This window comes from Phragmites australis, chromosome 6, assembly GCF_958298935.1.
Source record: "Phragmites australis chromosome 6, lpPhrAust1.1, whole genome shotgun sequence".
NCBI classification, from domain to species: Eukaryota; Viridiplantae; Streptophyta; class Magnoliopsida; order Poales; family Poaceae; genus Phragmites; species Phragmites australis.
This window is the reverse complement of record NC_084926.1, coordinates 25,968,794-25,987,171: the sequence shown is the minus strand read 5'-3', so window position 1 is coordinate 25,987,171 and position 18,378 is coordinate 25,968,794. Positions and strand designations below refer to the sequence as shown.

Below are 18,378 nucleotides of genomic sequence, written 5' to 3'. Positions count from 1 at the left end.
AAGGCCAGATACCCATTAATGGTGCCCTGCTTTGTTTCGATAGCCTCGGGTGTTTTTTTTCATGGAGATCAGGGATCGACTCCGACTTGAACGATGTTGGGATGACCCTTGATCAAATCATCGAGGGGCAGATGACACCACCTCGGGGGTTCTTGAACATCTCCGTTGGCTGTTGGTGAGCTTGTGGAAGTCATTGATCAGATGATCTTTGACTGGTGAGGCTTGGCAGCAGTTATTCGCCCGGTTGTCGTCCCGGGAAGCCATGTTCAAGGGATTACGCCTCTTCGAGTTCAATACATCTCTTAACGGGGGATTGTGCAATCTAACCTGGGTAGTGCTATTTCTGGCCATGGCTTGATGGGAATTCTCTACCTGGATGAGAACTTCTTTAGTCTAGTCGATCGCTAAGTTCATTCAGTCCTTACCTGTTGGGGTCATCAGATCTTTGGTCGGTGGACGCATGAGGGCCCTTTGTAGAAGGAGAAGCTTCTTGGTAGCCAAAAATCTGAAGTGTTTAGCTCCCTACTAATGGTCGGGAGATAGTAAAACCGGTGCTCCTTTAGGGTTCAAGTTCTGGGGCGGTGTGGTCATCTGTTGGAGTGGACCTGGAGTGGGAGGGCCCTGCTTGTTTGCAGCGCCATCATCATGATGGTCTAGACCGTCACCTCCATCTATGATGGCAAAGATTTCTCAGGGGTAACTTCCACTAGAAGGGTCCAGATCCATCATGGATTTGTCATTGGATTGCTCTAGATAAGTACCTTGATAATCCATGTTGTTAGAACTTTCAGGGGAAGATCTTGACTTGTGGTGAATTAAGCATTCAAAATTATCTTGGCACTAGAGTGGTTCAAACTCGATGCAATAATCTTTGGCGCATTGATCTATAAAGCAACTTACCTCATTGCTAGAATCGTCGCCTAAAAGATCTTCATCGAAATTCATCCGATCAATCGTCGGCTTGTCAGGGAGAGAGGTAAAGTTGTCATAGGAACACTCATATGAAAAACCAGTTCTCAGCGTAGACTTGGGCGAAGCCGATGACATGCTCTGTGCAGAATCTTCAATTCCTATTGTCATGATCCCCATGGACGGTGCTAGCTGTTGAAGATTGATGAACGCCGGTCTTACAAACTTGTAGAATAAAAGGGAATGTTTCGAGTAGACAAATCACAGGAACACACAGAGGGGTTTTTAGATAGGTTCAGACCTCCCTTAGGATAATAACCCTATGTCATGTTTGTCTTATATTGATATGAGCATGTACAAGGGGGTGTGTGGCTAGTCTATATGGATATAAACCTAGTTGGTGACTTCCTTGCTCAATTTATTGTGTCTTCTGGCTCTCAATGGCTCGTAATGGTTTGTTCTAGTTGTTCTCCACAAGAGCCCTAGGCTCTGTGTGTATAAGGAGGGGGGCGTACATCCTCTGGAGTCTTTATTTCTTTTCTTGGAGATAAACTTCCTTATTTACAGGATATCCTAGGTACCTACACTACTATAGAAAGGCTCATCAGTGCCGGTTCAAAAATGTCATTAGTGTCGGTTTGTGAATCGACACTGATAATGAGTATCAGTGCCAGTCCATAGTTATCAACCGACACTGATAAGTTCCCAGAGCCAAAAATAAAATAAATCGAGTCGGCTCAGCTGCCACCGCTGCCCCGATCCGATGACTGATTCACATAATATAACTAAGAACACACAAATGTCATACAGATTGTATAAATTCACACGACCACACGAACAAGAACATACATATCACATACATCCGTAAGAACACACAAGGACATGTACTCGCAATTTTATACTCTAAAAAATGTGCTACAGATTGCATACATCCACACTAGCACACACCCACATCGTAGCACACAAGAAGCATACATCCACACTAGCACACACATCGCAATGCCTCATCCTTCACCTCTGCTCGACTGCCCCTATGTGCCCAGAGAAGTAAGGGGGATTAATCCCGAAACAAATGATCCATGATTGCCAAGAAATATTTGTGTGGACAATGGATTTGGGTGCTATGGAAGTAAGGAAAGGAAGCAGAGGAGGTTTGACTCACACTCGTGGCCATCGAGGAGCTCGACGGCATGGAGGGTGCTTGCCCACCTCATGCGCGGTGCATGCATGCCATGTCGGGAGGCCAGAAGCCGACTTCCCTCGCTGCCACTACCGCTGCTCAACCGTGCCCGTCTCTTGCGAGCCTTGCTGTGACCCCGGTCCGCTGCTGCCTGGCTTCCTGCTGCCTCAGCTCCTCTAAGTGACCGACTCCATCCCTGCCAAGTGCATCTCTGTCGTGGTGGCCCTTCGCTACACGTGCCATGCCTCACCGTCGGCGTTGAAGATCCTGTCCCCGAGTAGCTCTGAGAACTGCTCCCATTTTGGGGAGGAAGAGGGTGGATCCATGGAGGATTTGGATGGGATTAGGGAGAGGAAGAGGGAGGTTGGATGAAGAGACGAGTGAGGTCTTATTTTGTGAGGATAACGAAGAAATAAAGAGAGAGAACGTGTGGTTGTGATCGAGCCAAACGTAAGCGCCACGAGCCAAAGTAGGAGTGTACCAAAATCTCAGTTCTAAAGCAAGTTTTCATGTCGGTTCCTATTAACAACTGGCACTGATACTATCAAACAGGAGTGCCCGTTTGTGTTTCTGTTGTAGTGCTACGACTAGTTTTCTTTCATCTAGGGATCCCCTTCCCAGAGATAGAGATATATCCTGAGAATTACGGGGAAACTTGGGGTGCCTGAATACGGTAGTTATCCAGTAGTCATCGTTACCAGGCTTTGTGCACTGTGGATACTATGTGTGTCACTTTATGAGTAAATTGAAGAGATTCTATAATCTTAAGGAGGTTTGTCACTGAACCAATATATATACCAGTTTCAACATATTATGTGTTTACTTAATGTAGCAAATTTTTTATCATTCCTACAGCGCTGACTCATGTCTCAAAGCGTGCTTCACGGTTCAGAACTCAATAGAACCTGTAAACACATGTGTTACTTCATCTTGAGAAACATCATTAACTCAAACGACTTGTTTTTTGACAATCGCAAATAATGAATGTGAGTTTCCAACCATTGTATATTGTATATATCTTACATTCTAGAACATGACTTGTAATTTTAACTTTATTGTTGTCATTTATTGCTTTCTAGGTGTAGCAAGGAGAAGGAAATGAGAGAAAACAAGAGGCTAAGTGAACATCAAATTGTTGTTCATGTGATATTTTTTTTGAATTCAAACTTTTGAATGTGAATGTCAACGTGAAATTCATGAACCAACAATGAACGTACATGTGAATCTGAATGTGTATGAATTACTGACCGCGATATTGTGTATGAATTCTGAATGTATGGCTATATATGTCTATGGTGAAATATATATATATATATATATATATGTTTGGTGGTATATCTATGGTGCAGTTTATCGGTTCATTATCGATATTTGAATAGTAGTCATCCCAGCCGATTCATGATACCAACTAGGATAATGAACTAACTTGGATTATTTTTATCATAGTTAATTTTCTTTTGAATCGACTGGGATTCTTGTACTGATTATGATAATCATTAATTATCATAGTTGATATGTTTTGGATGGTTGGAAAACCAACTGCAATGGCTCTTAGGAACCGACTAAAGAAATATTTTTGTGCTAGTGTATACAACCTAATGACACATAAATTGTCGCGCTAGCAAGCTTGAGGCAGGAGCACCCCATTGTTTAATCAAGGGGCTCGCTACGTGCTAATCAGGGGATTAAGAAAATAGTTAATCCATCTGGTCGGCATAAATTAAGTGCTGGCTTCACCGTTCGATTTGGACCAATGGGACAGCGATACGACGGCCAATGGCAAGTGAGTCTTTTGGGCCAGCGGAGGGCGTGGGTGGCCACATCGAGTGTCGGAAGGGCTGGAGGATTATGATCAAGCAGCTAGCTCTACGACTCTAGCCATGATTAATTAGTTAGGGTTCGACTCCCCAGAACCAGCCTGTCTGAAGAACAGATTAAGCACTGCCTATTGGTGTTGGGCAGGGTTCAATTTATGGTCGGTAACCACTTAATTATTATGGTTACTGGATGATTCGATCCGTACCGTATTTATAAATCAAGCGTTACCGATTAAACTCAAATTCAAAAAAATTAAAATTTTGATGAAATTTTATAGATTTCTATCAAATTTCACTAAATTACTGTACGGTTACCGCTGGCAGAACGTTTTCAGGATCGTAACACATTTGTGAACCTTGATGTTGGGTGGCTGCTCGACTAGAGGTGGGTCCAGGATACCCGCCCACACGGCAAAGAAGGGAGGCAACGATGGCTCCATGGTTTGCTGTTGTGCTTGCCTAGAAGAAGCTAAGCTGGATAGGAAGGATAGCGCTGCAACTAACCTTTTCCAGGAAGACGGGCCAGCCCTCGGAATATCCCCACCCAAAGTATAACTGGTCACTTTCATGCTATCATTAAGCAGAAATGCATTACATGGTGGGGTGTGACAAGAGCCCATAAAATTTGGGTCCCTCGCTTTCTGTTCTTCAACCAATGTGTTGCTGATCTCCCCAGCTGCTTGACTCAGCCATTTGAAATAATGTATGAGAGTGTTCTTCTATGAGAAGGTTTATATGAGAGAAGCATATATTTCAGTGGCATGCATAGTTGCATACATACCCTCTTGATCAGTAATATACCGATAGATTGCCGTACTGTTGTATGGTTTCTATCGTTGTGTCAAGTTGCATAAGGCCAATCAAAAGATTCAATGAAAACCGAGGATAAATTAATTAGTTGAGCGTAGAAAAGATTTTCCTGGAAAAATTGAAAGTTCATCGTAATATCGATCTGTATGCATGTGAACTTGACCTTGTGATATGGATCGTTCAACGGCTCTATATATCCGGCCTACCCACCCAAGTATTTCCATTTGGACGTTATTAGCTTAATCTTACTAACACGCAGGATTAGACTGAACCATCAGAAATTCATGATATATATTAGTTAACACATGAACCTTACACTCTGGTCACAAACACAACATGAAACTCGTTGATCACTGTTCACTGAGTAGACCGAAACTTTGAATGTCGCATCAGGATCGATTAAACATTTGGCCACATCTGAACACTCAACTTTAGAGATGTGATGCTTGAGAAACAAATACATTCCAGATTACACATCACTAGCACAAAATTGTACTCCACAAGTCAGGAACAACTTTTGATCACGCACATATGCCGGGAAACAAATGAGGTTTCGCAGACTAGTCATCGGGCACCTATCAAAGAAAAAGGGAGAGAAGAAATGGTTACCTAGAGAGAGAAAGAGGAGGAGGAATAGCTAGTGTAGTTAGATGCCCTAGAATCAGCTGAGAAGTTGGTGGTTGACATGGAACGTGCCTTCGCCTCCTCCCTCGCTTGGTCCGGTCTCTCTCTCTACTGTGTCTGGTGAGGGGTAGTAGCAGTAGTGGTGGTAGCGTCCCTCCCACCACCCTCCCACCTATCATTATTCTAATCAGCAGCGGCAAAGCGGAGAGAGTGAGCAGCGAGGAAAGAAGGGGCAGGGCGCCGTCTCTCTTTGCATCCATCTCTTTTCCCTCCTACACAACACACCACAGCCCAACCATGCGCTCCGGCCTCTCCTAGCTTTCCTCCCTTTCCTTGCTTAATAATTTGCTAATCCTTCTGCTGCTCCTCCCCGGCCGCCTCTTCCTCCTTACTCTACTCCTCCCTTTGCTTTCGTTGCCACTGTTCCATCTCGTAGGTTTCGTCCCTGGCCACTTCAGAGATTTGTTACTAGATAAGATTGAGGCCAGCGAAATAAAAAAGATTTCGCAAGAAAAAGAAAGCGAGCGAGAGAAGAGCAGGGCTGGAGGGAAAGAATAGCCTAGCTTCTATCTTGTGAGGATGGATCCGGTCACAGCATCCATGCACGGCCACCATCTTCCTCCACCGTTCAACACCCGTGACTTCCATCACCATCTCCAGCAGCAGCAGCATCACCACCGGCTGCTGCTCAAGACCGAGGATGACCAGGGCGGCGGCACGCCGGGGGTGTTCGGCGGCCGCGGCACCAAGCGCGACCACGAGGATGACGAGAACAGCGGCAATGGAAACGGAAGTGGCGGCGGCGGCGGCGATGGAGGCGACCTGGAGCTGGTTCACCCTTCTGGTGGCGGGTTGGAGGGCGGTGAGAACACCCCACGCCGCCCGAAGGGCCGTTCAGCGGGGTCCAAGAACAAGCCGAAGCCGCCGATCATCATCACGAGGGACAGTGCTAACACGCTCCGGACGCACGTCATGGAGGTGGCCGGCGGCTGCGACGTCTCCGAGAGCATCACGGCGTTCGCGCGCCGCCGGCAGCGCGGGGTCTGCGTGCTCAGCGGCGCTGGCACCGTGGCGAACGTCACCCTGCGGCAGCCGGCCTCTCAAAGCGCAGTGGTCGCCCTCCATGGCCGCTTTGAGATCCTCTCGCTCTCCGGCTCCTTTCTCCCGCCGCCCGCTCCGCCAGAAGCCACTGGGCTCACCGTCTACCTTGCCGGCGGTCAGGGGCAGGTGGTAGGCGGCAGCGTCGTCGGCGCCCTGACAGCAGCTGGGCCGGTGGTGATAATGGCAGCCTCTTTCGCGAACGCGGTGTACGAGCGGCTGCCATTGGAGGACGACGACCTGCTCGCTGCCCAAGGACAAGCCGACAGCGCCGGGATTCTCGCTGGTGCGCAGCAAGCCGCACAGCTTGCCGGCTCTGTCGACCCAAGCCTCTTCCAGGGACTGCCACCGAACCTTCTCGGCAACGTGCAGATGCCACCGGAAGCCGCCTACGGATGGAACCCGGGCGCGGCCGGTGGTCGTCCAGCGCCCTTCTAATCGAAGCCGCGCGTTGCTTAGAAGGTTAAGTGATTTAGCTTTCTTCAGTCTTCACTTGGAGTGGAATCGTGGAGGAATTCCGTGGGAATTATGCATATGATTTCGGATGTTAATTAGTAATTTCTCTTAAGGATTGTTTCGGAATATGTAGCTCGATCTCTATCGTTTATTTTGGCTATTTCTTGTGTCATAACTGATCTTGCTGTTGACTTGATGAGAGGCTTGTACCTTATAATGATCTTTCTTATTTTCATTCAGCAGCTGGCTTAGTCATTTTTATCCGTTTAGAACTAGTTCTTTCTTTGTAGCCTTTTCTGTTTAAAGAACTGCCACATTGTCCCTTGATCGACATACGAAGGTAGGACGAAGAGCTAGCCAGAGAAAGGAACGGAAACAGGATAAAATGCTGAGATAGGATTGGGAGCATATGGAAAGATGTGTGTACTTTTACCCTGGCCTGTGCATACCTCTCTTACTTCCAAACCTTGGAAGTGAAGGTTTGATCGGTACGAGAAGTGCCGGTCCTGACACCTACCACCACGCGCACCACCACCACCATCATCATCGCATGCTACAATTCCTGCCATCACTTCCTACACTCCCATGGACACTGACTCCGAGAATAACTGAAGCTCTGTAAAACTGACCAATTGCCACCATTATGTTCTGCAGGCCAAGTAGCAGTAGTATCTCCCATCGCACGTACTAGTGCCTTACAATTCGATATCTTCATACGTACAAATGCTCGCTTCTTCTGTTCTTGTTGCTCTTCATTGCTCAGTGTTCATACTGCACTGCTACTAAAATAATCACCACCGAGTCAAATGGTGACGGCAATCAGGGCTATGCCCAATAAGTAGCCAATGCGTGAGAGCTCAGACTTGGGGAAATATTTTATCTGTTCCTCTTGTTCCTGATGTCTCCTGGTTAGGGATCTATGAATGTGAGAACTGCAACACGTTGCAGGTAGAGGGTCAGTGGAAGTCGTACCTTTTCGAGGCAAATTGCCAGATTTAATGCCTGCAGCACCAAACAAGGGAGAACACGAGGTGTTAGATCTGGCCCCTATTTGATGCCATGTTATGTCATGTTTTTTTTTTTCCTCTGGTTTGGTCAATTTAGACGGCATGGTAATCTAACATGAAGATATGGCTGCTCTCTGTTGGAAATTAATCTTATTTTATGATAGGTTTAGTTTTAGTATGCATGAGAGTTCATGTTAAAGTTAAAATAGTATTTTAATAGGAGTATGATTAAAGTCTAAGTAGAAATATGATTGTATCGGAATAGAATTTAGAGTCTAGTACTTAGCTCCTATATAATGAAGGGAGTGGGCACCCCATAATGTATCCCGAAGAAGAGAAAGGCTATGAGAAAAGAGTCGATTAAGTTGTAAGGTCGAGAAGTTCAGAAGTACTCAGTTAAGTACTCAGCGAGCTCAGATCTAAAGAAAAGGCAAAGGCTAAGCTGTCGCAGCATCGGAAACTTGTGTGTTCTTGTGTTCTTGTATTTCTATAATTATACTATCCTAGATGTCAAAACCAACAATTGGTATCAGAGCCTAGGTGAAGATTAGAGCCAGAATTCGTCGAGAAGCTCGGAAGTACTTGGTTAAGTACTCAGCAAGCTCGAATCTACTCGGCAAGTTTGTAAGTACTCAGAAGATACGTACTCAGAGAAGCTAGGAAATCTGTTGTGTGCGGTTGAAGGATAGCAGAGGTAGCAAATCAACATCGGTGACGATGTCTGGATCAAGAGCACTGGCGAAAGAGAGTTCACTAGTGTCGCTACAAAATCCGATGCTCCCGAGGAGCAAATACACAACATGGGCGATCAAGATGAAGGTGTTCATACGTGCACAAGGCGTTTTGGATGCTGTCAAGCATGATGATCCGAAGGAAAAAGTGGACATGAAGAAGGATCAGATAGCAGTTGCCACCATCTATAAAGGCATCCCGGAGGAGACGCTGCGTGTAGTATCCGAGAAGGAAACTTCCAAGGAGGCATGGGAGTGCATCAAGATGATGTACCAAGGTGCCAAACGCGTCAAGGATGCCCGTGTTCAAACCCTCAGAGAAGAGTTGGATGGCTTGCAGATGAAGAGCACAGAGTCGGGCGACCACTTTGCAATAAAAGTAAATTCCATGGTCATCATGATTCGTAGGCTCGGCGACAAGATGGAGGACTCGTATGTGGTAAGGAAGATCCTTAGAGCCACACCAAACAAGTTCTTGCAGATCGTCGCTTTAATCGAGCAATTCGGTGACCTCGAGACCATGTCAATCGAGGAGGTCTTGGTAGGCTTTGAGCGTACGAATAAAGGTTGCGCGGCAATGAAGACGACGTCGACATCAATACTGAGCATGTGTTGCTCACCAAAGCCCAATGGAGAGCTAAGGAGAAGGATGAAGATAAGAATTTGTTGCTCAACCGAGAACAATGGAGGGCTAAGGAGCAGAAGGATGGTGGTGACGACTCCTCCAACAGCGGTGGACGAGGCAGCAAGAATCGGAAATTCGACAAGGCTAAAGTGAGGTGCTACAAGTGTAATGATTATAGGCACTTCCAGTGGGAATGCGAGAAGTCAAAGAAACAGGAGAAGACATTGTTTATAGCTGCAAAGGATGATGACCACCCGACACTATTCTAACGTGAAGAAAACACGATTAAGGGGGAATGTTGAAAATTAATCTTTTTTTATGGTAGGTTTAGTTTTGGTATGCATGAGAGTCCATGTCAAATTTAAAATAATATCCTAATAGGATTAGCATTAGAGTCTGAGTAGGAATAGGATTGTATCAGAGTAGGATTTAGAGTCTAAGTATATAATGAAAGGGAGGGAGGCACCCCATAATGTGTCCCGAAGAAGAGAAAGACTATGAGAAAAGAGTCGATCAAGTTGTAAGGTTGAGAAGCTCGGAAGTACTTAGTTAAGTACTTAACGAGCTCGGACCTAAAGAAAAGGCAAAGGCTAAGCTATCGAGGCCTCGAAAACTCGTGTGTTCTTGTGTTTCTATAATTATTCGATCCTGGATGTCAAAACCAACACTCTCCTGTTTTCAGATTTGTCTTCATTACAATTTGCTAGTAGATTTGAACTACTTGACTAAGCTTAAAGCGGTGCCTATGGCAATATACTGGTACCCTCTCATTTCTTCAGAATGGGCAGCCTTGCCACCCCACTAAATAGATCTATAACACCACTGTCTTCTCTCGGAGGCAGAAAGTTCTTCGTACGCCCCTGGACACCGATGTCTCAAACGAAATAATGAAACCTTCAACAACATATATACGTTTTCAATTTTTTGTAAGATTTTGTTGAACTTTCATATCTCTCAACTAATTCCTACTAATGAAATTTCATTCGATTTCCAGCAGAGAAAACTTCATGGTTTCGATTGACAGTATATGAAACTTATACCCACTCTACACCAAATATTTATCAATCCTATTTTGCTTCGACGGGAGCAGTAGGAACATCTTGTTTAGTAGAAGCAGCAGCTACATGCTCGATGATAGGATTGTGCCTTTTTTCAAAAAACACGAGTCATGGAACTATGCTACTAACTATTCAGCAGTATGTACATATGATGTCAGTACTATGCATACATATCATCTTCGGTAGTTTTCAATGAAATATGGTTTTAGAGTCAGCAGTGGACAATGAACAGTAATAGTCGAGGACTATCACCGTCGGCTTGATGGACCAACAGTGAAGGGGGTTATCACTGTCGACTGAATGATTTGACCAGCAGTAATACCCAAGGCATCAGTACCAGCTAAAGCCTTCGGCCGGCACTGATTCGCTAGAATCACTACCGGCTGAAGGTTTCAGCCGGTAGTGTTTTCCCTCTCCCTCCTTGGTCCTCCCTCTCTCTGCCCTCTCTGTACTCCCTCTCTCTCCTCGATATCTCCGTCTCTCTCTCAATACATGCATACAATGATACACATATTTACTGTAAATCAATAATAAAAGCACCTTCATTAATATATAGTAATGAACACATATTACAAGTCAGGCATCGACAAACACACATATATACATAATAGTTCTCACAGGTCACCCCGTGAAAAGTTGGTCGAGTTGAGCCAGTCCAGTATCCCTCTACCTCTCTCGCAATGAGGATCGTGTCTCTGCACTAACGACTGATGGTGTGTGTACGTCCGGGGATGCCAAGGGGGCGATGGTGGTGGAGCAGAGGACCAAACCATGCCTGATAGACCGCAGCGTCACCTATGCTCCAGGCTCGCTGGCGTGTCAAAGACATAGAAGTCTAACGCCTGAACGCCTCTACAGTTTGAGCCCTCGGGCCACCCTCTTGTCCTCCTCATTATGGTCACGCTTACGAGACGCTGCTTCTTGCTCATCCGCAGTGCACAGCTGATGGGCCAGCCTCTCATCCTCCTCCTCCTGGGCACGCTTACGGGATGCTGCTTCCTGCTCCTCCTTCGCATCATCGTTTGAAGGTCATTCTATCGAAGAGTCATCCGACGATACCAACTTCACATCATACATAGTAATTCATATCATTCATTAATAAATAGAAATTAATGTCATTCATTAATATTGTGTCAATTGGTAAAATATAATATGTTGTCAAGCCCCTTGGTAGCTGTAGCGAAAATGGTCCCATTAGGCCATGATTGTGATTTTTGTGATTAATGACAATATAGTCATTGGGACTAACATATTCGTCAAGAATATATGTTAGTAGGTCGTATGGATGCAATACATGAAGAAGTCACCAAAGCCAGGACAAAGTTTGGTTGAATTAGAAAAAGTCCCAGGAGAAATGACTATATCGGATGGTCCGGTGCTCCAAGTATTTGCACTCACCGGAGCATCTCTTTCAAAGGGGGATAGAGGCATGAAAGCCTCACTGGATAGTCCGGTTATTGGTTGAACACATCGGAGGAAAGCACCGGAGTATTGTTGACAAAGGGGAGAATGCATTGACCTCACCGGAAGGTTCGATGCTCTGAAGATGTGTACACTGGAGCATATTTTCCAGAGAGGGTTGCATTGGCTCGGTTGGCTGAAGATAACACACCGGTCTGGTGATGAAGTGATGTCCACTAGAGAATACACCGAAGAAATTTACATAGAGAAGATGTTGGCTCGGATGGCTAAGGTATACTCACCGGAAAGTCCGGTGGTGAAGATGGAGTATACATAGGAGTGTTCGGTGTTCACAGAGGCTTGAGTGGGGGTTTCAACGGCTAGTTTCTGAGGAAGTATTCACCGGATGATCCGGTATTAGTACCACTATCAACGCTGGATCATCCGGTGTTAACAGTAAAGTTGAGCCGTTGGGAAAACGGCTAGTTGGCGGGTTTGAGGCTATAAATACCCCTCCACTCAGTCATTTAAGGTTGCTGGAGTCCTGAGAAGTTCATGTACACCTGGGAAGACATCCAAGCCACCAAAGTGATTAAAGTGATCATCCAAGGCGATTAAGCATAATATTAGTGAGTGATTAGTGCTTATAGGCCTAAAGAGTGAGTTTCTAGGTGATTGTTGCCTAGAGAGTGGATCAAGGATTGATCCAAAAGTGTACCTCTTGGTACGCCAGCACCTTGGAGTCTTGGTGACTCGCCAGCAAGCTTGTTGACCCCCCGACTTAGTGTGGAGCTGTGGCAAGGCGATTGTGCGGGGACGCAGAGACCCTTGTCCTTGTGGCTCAAGCTCCGAAGTGATCACAGTGACAAGAAACCGAAAGAGAGGCTAGTGGTGAGATCTTTACTTGGTGGCTTGGTGGCTCATCTGGGTGGAGGCCTTGTCTTTGTAACTTGGTGGCTCAAAGGCTGTGATCAGGTGCCGATCGGGAGTATATCCTTTGTGGAGCTTCAACGTGGACTAGGGGTGGTATTCATGCTATTGATACCATGGGATAAAAATCCTTGTGTCAAGTTTGCTTTCTCTACGTTATCTACGTTTCCATATTTACATTATTGCAATTTACCTTCCTAGATAGGTTGCAAGTTCTTTTGATCGGTAGAGTAGACACACTAGATAAACCTAGAGCACATTTAGATAGAAATTGATATAGGTTTATCTTGTGTTGTTTTCTGGAGCCAAAATAGTTCTAAGTGTCCTAATTCACCCCCCCCCCCTTTTAGGACATCACTGATCCCTTCAGTAGCCTTCCTCTTTGTCGCATACTCTCTACTAGAAGATATAATGTCATCTGAAGATCTCTCATGCATTGACACGATCATTTCATGAAACTCGCCGTTTGGGTTGATAACATGTTCCAAGAAGAACCTGGCCATGTGTTCTTAAACGGCGTGTATTTCTGCATGTTGTAACACACTTGTGTGGTTTGGAGCGCTACATTTGAAGAATCGAAAGAATTAGTCCTTGAACACGTGTAGAAATTGAAAAGAAGGCGTCGATATGTTATTTCATACCTCAAGATCATTGAACCTAACAGCGTCTTTGTCCGGGCTGAATGCGTGCATGAAAGTAAAAACATAAAACACGCAGAGATTGTTGCTGGGTGGCTGCCTCATACACTTCAAGAGAAAAGAATTTGTCAGTGGAATGAATTGAACCTTTTTATTCAGTAGGAAATGCAAGACATGAATATGGGTTGTGTACCAGAAAGTCGGTTTTTACATCGTACTGCTTCCTCTATGGAACGTGGATAACACTCTTTTTGCAGTATCTTGTGTACATGAATATGAATACCAATTAAACTTAGATGCAATCATCGAGAAGATTAAATGATCGAGTTAACCTGTTTAGCATGTCAATGAGATGTTGGTAAGTCATCTTATCTCTCTTTTGAGAGTCCAAGACAATGATCTTGCTCAAGTCTGGGTGGATGACAAAGAGGATACAATGAAAACTGCAGATATGTCACCATAGCAAATTAGTACTAGAATCGAGTTTCCCATTAAATGAGGATGCCCTAGCGCGCAAACATGTACTCATAGTTGTAGGGTAAGAGTATGAATTTCTTGTATTGGTGGTGAAAGAGACACTTCAATAAGTAGTCCTTGGTGAAGTCTAGATTCTTCGTTACAAGTTTCTGGTTCATAAGCCTATGATCAATGAATCCTACTTTCTTATCTAAGTCTTGTTCGTATGCTTGGATCTCCATTCCATAAAAGAGAGAAGTTAGCTATGCAATTTCAAGGTACAAGATTATATAACATAAATTATATGCATAAGTCACTTACAGAGTCCATGCTATGACTATAGCCACATCGAGAGCATCTTCCTTGTATAGTTCATACAGGTGCAAGAATTCCAACCAGAATTAGCTGTCCCCGTTGAGGAAATATTCATCCCTATATCTTACGGGGAACGCCTGAAAACCCTGCCTAGACTGCTCCAAGTACCACTGATGTAATCGACGCATTTGAGTTGTAAAGTTTCTTTCTATATGTGGTTTGACCAAAGGTTTACTCAACTCAAATGGCCATATAACATCCAACTTTGATATATCCACTCCCACAGTAAGCCGTGCTACTTCCTCTTCTATTATTCTTGAATCAGCTAGGAAGTCTGCAATGCTTGGAGCATCCTTAATGATTGGGCCTAGTTTTCTCTTGGCCTGCTTCTTGCTGATGCGTTCATAGTAAATCAGTGGCTTACTTGAAGCCACCCCCGTCTGTTTAGCTTTAGCCATTTTCATGAAACATTTCAATTCATCTTCAGGCACAACAGGCTTCAGTGGAGGTGGTGGAGGATGGAAATGAGATATGACACTGGTATCCACAATCTTTTTTGGTTTTCTCATCAGTGAGTGAATAGACATCATTGGGTTCCGCCAACTTCTTGGATGCTATCGACTTCTTAGATGATGTCGTCTGCTTAGATGTTGCAGAACCTGATCTTGTTTTTTGAGCTGATGGCTGGCTTCTTGATGGTGTTGGCTTCTTGAGCGATAGACTTCTTTGAGGCGATGGCTAAGGAGGTGGACTTCTTTTGGGAGATGGCTGAGGAGAGGGAGATCTTTGAGGCGACGGTGGCTCGGGGTGTAGTGGAGAGTAGAGATTCTCGAGAGCTATCCCTGGTGGAAGCACTATGTAGACCTCCAACACAATGAATGTGTGCTTGTTCTCTCCTATAGTGTTCGCCCCCTCCTCTGCGGGGTAGTCCACCTCAATATGGTGGTACTAGTCAATTGCCTCGTCTACTTTAACCACAGCGTAACCCTCCAGTATCAGACGTCCGTGCAAATGTTCATATTAGCCGTGGGGATAGGCCACGTCAGAAGCCACCTTTATCGTAATGTTTCTAGCACCAATGTGTAGTTCACACAGTGTCCATGTTGTGATGAGGTCCACAGTATAAGTGATAGAGTCAGCTCCCAGAACTCTTGTGGACGCACAGCTACTCCGACGACCACCGAGGTTGGAGCGCACAACATTAGGAGACGCTGCTTGCCGTTCTTGTTCTCTCACAATGGCACCCCGTTCACACATGAGGGCTTGTCGTACTGCTTGTGCTATTTTTTCTTCTGTATGTTCCCTCTCTTTTTTTGGTGCTTGTTGAGCATTTCCATCATCCTAGCTTGTTCTGCCTCTCGTTCTGCATCTCACTCTGCTTAGGATATATTTTGACTCTTGTAACTATCGACGTCGCCTAGGAATCCATATTTCCAACCCATCACCCCAATGTCTTGTGTGTGACCATCATGCTCCTTGTTTCCTAGGGCCAAGGTGAGCTCGTCGCTATCCCTATCAGGCTTGAAAGAGCCTTGTGCAGACTGCTTGTGGGCTTTCGCAAGTTTTTTTCCAAGATCTTGCGTCACTTCTAGGTCTTTAGAGGTTTTAAAGGATAACTTCCATCAGACGAGCAAGAAGCACCCCTCCCAAGATGGAAGTGTGTTGATCGTTCGCTCTAGACCTTCGTCTTAGACATGACACCTCTCTCTCATAGTTCATCTAGTTGTTATTCCCACTGCCTTTCTTTCCTCACATACCCACGATTGCTGATTTTGTAGGGGTATAGGTTCTTATTCAAGTTTGCTTTGTTCATCTTACTCAACCTCTGTGCTTCTTCTGACGACTTGTACTCCACAAAGGCTTGCCAATTATCTTCCAGTTACAGCCATTTGCGGAAATCTGGTGTTATACCTTTTTGCACATACGTTCTGTTCATTATCCCCTTCTAGTTCTTAAATGAAAGGCCCATGATCATTAACGTCTTACGCTTAACTACTTTCATATTTGTCTCTTCAAGGAAGTTGAACTTCTCTAATATCTTGGGCCACAAGATGTCATTCTTGATTGAATCAGGAACCACGTGCAGATCACCTCGTTTGTCAGTCCACAATTTGTAGCTGATGGGCACGTGATACTTCACAGCAATCCCACAAACTGATTTCTATGTCCCTAGAAATCTCTCTGTTGCAGTTGGCTCCCCTACTGGTGAGACCTCTGTGATCATAAATCGTCCCATAGGCATCTTCGAGGGACCTCAGACACGATGCCGCTGCTGGGATTGCTTTGTGACCCTCTGGAGCATCAAGAATCAAGCATAAGTGAAAAAACTATTGGAAACCTATATGATAATATGTAGAACAGATGCATTCATCTACTTATGAATTACCTCATCACCTCCACAGGGCGTCTGTTTGGTCCAGGTTGAGGTAGTGGCTTGGGCTACTTTCTTCAATGTTTGACACCGACACTACATCTCCTTCTAGCACCTCGGCTGGATCAACGGTTGGAGATGCCATCCCTTCCTAGGAGTTCTACATATGATGACAGCAAGAGGTTAAGTATTCTACATATAAAGAGCAGAGGAATGAGGGAGATAGAGATAAAGCCAACGAGGGAGGGAGGAGGTTGTCGAAAGAGTGAGATAACCATGAAGGAGTCGATAGATAGAATGCATACATATATAGTATTGTAAATGAGTACGTTATGACCATATTTAACTAAAAATAGTCACATCTTACATAGCAAAATAGGCATAAAGGTACTGACAGTTGACACATTGATCTTACAAGTCACATAATCTTACATAGCTAAATGATGATGATTACAACTAGAACTAGGATATGACATCTTTACACGTGAAATCATACTTCTTCTTATTTTTAAAGTTAGCCAATTTTTGCTCGGCTTAGATAACTTGACTGTTGTATGCCATAACAGCTTCATGTTTGGACTTGTATCCTTTGTAACATGCTTCTTCGAATCTATTAACTTGTGAGTGGCATTCCTCCCAACTAGAGAACACTCCACTTTACCGACCACGATGAACAACATAGCATGTCATAGCAGTTCTAAATTTCAGAGAATATAAAAAAATGATATATGACAAACCAAACTAAGACCAAAGAATATTCTTGCAAAACACTATTACGCACAGTGGCTCTAGCAAATGACCTTATTAGGACTTCAGTACTGATTACTTGTTCAGAGAGAAAGTATTCTTCTCAAGTCAGTATTTATATGACAGTCCTACTAGTACAGAGAGCAACTTCTCTCAAGACGAGCTGGACGCCCTTCCTCTCCGAATAGGTAATCAGTACTAAAGTCTTAGAAGTAATAAAGAAATATGGCCTCGAGCCATATCATCATCGCCACTATTTTATTGTATTTTAAAAGAAATGTTTGCTTCTCTGCAGAGAACATTTACCTGAAAATGGTGTATAACAACTCAATATTAATGTAAAATCTGGAAACCTAACAGCATTTGCATTAGATTATGGATAATTATGGACATTCTAATTGTAAGAAAATATTTTCTACTTCTATCACTCATTCTTCATCTACCTTTCACTAAAAGGATCATAATTTGTACATGTTATGTAGACCATCAAATTAAATTTTGCAATTCATTCACATCTCCCACTGCAGTAAAGGAACAACCTCAAGTTCAATTACCTATCTAGTGTCATCCGCTACTTTTCTAAAGAGTATTGGCAATGAGATCCCTACATGACTATGCGAGATATAATCATCATATCTGTTCAATGAGACGACCTTTTATTCAACTAGTTTCTTATATACCCCTTGGCCAACCCCAGAAAACACCTGCAGCCCTTTGCCGCAACATGCTTCCTATATTCAAAAGATTGTAAGATGTTGAACGGTTATGTAATGAGAAGAACACCTTCACAAGCTCAGCAGCAGTGAACTATGCACCCATATTTACCCTACTGCAAGTGTACAATCCCAAGGCAAGCACCAATTTGACCTTGATAACAAGGCCAACAAAAAATACAGACTCAGTACTACTACTACATAACACAAATACAATCTTTTTAAAAGTATTGATACAAAATTAATGCGTGAATTTCAACTAAGGATTATATGCCACTTGCGAGACAGGGAGGTGAGGTACAAGGTCGGTATGAGGTTCAGAATGGCCTGTACCTGCAAGATGGCAAGGGTCTGGGCAGCGGGGTGTGCAGGCTGGGCTTCGAGGAGGACGAGAATGGCGCCGGGGAGGTGGATGGTGACGGCATCGAGGAGGATCGGGACAGCGGGCACGGGCTCATCGGTGTGGGCTTGTGGTGGCGGTGTGGGCTCCTC

General features: G+C 44.5%; 1 protein-coding gene across 1 annotated transcript; it reads left to right on the top strand.

The window, feature by feature from the left end:
* The first annotated feature begins 5,500 nt into the window (after positions 1-5,500).
* On the top strand, positions 5,501-7,129 carry LOC133920571 (AT-hook motif nuclear-localized protein 24-like). The gene has a single exon (XM_062365175.1). It carries the CDS (start codon positions 5,920-5,922, stop codon positions 6,874-6,876), a length of 957 nt encoding a protein of 318 aa, XP_062221159.1. The 5' UTR covers positions 5,501-5,919; the 3' UTR covers positions 6,877-7,129.
* Positions 7,130-18,378: the final 11,249 nt, after the last annotated feature.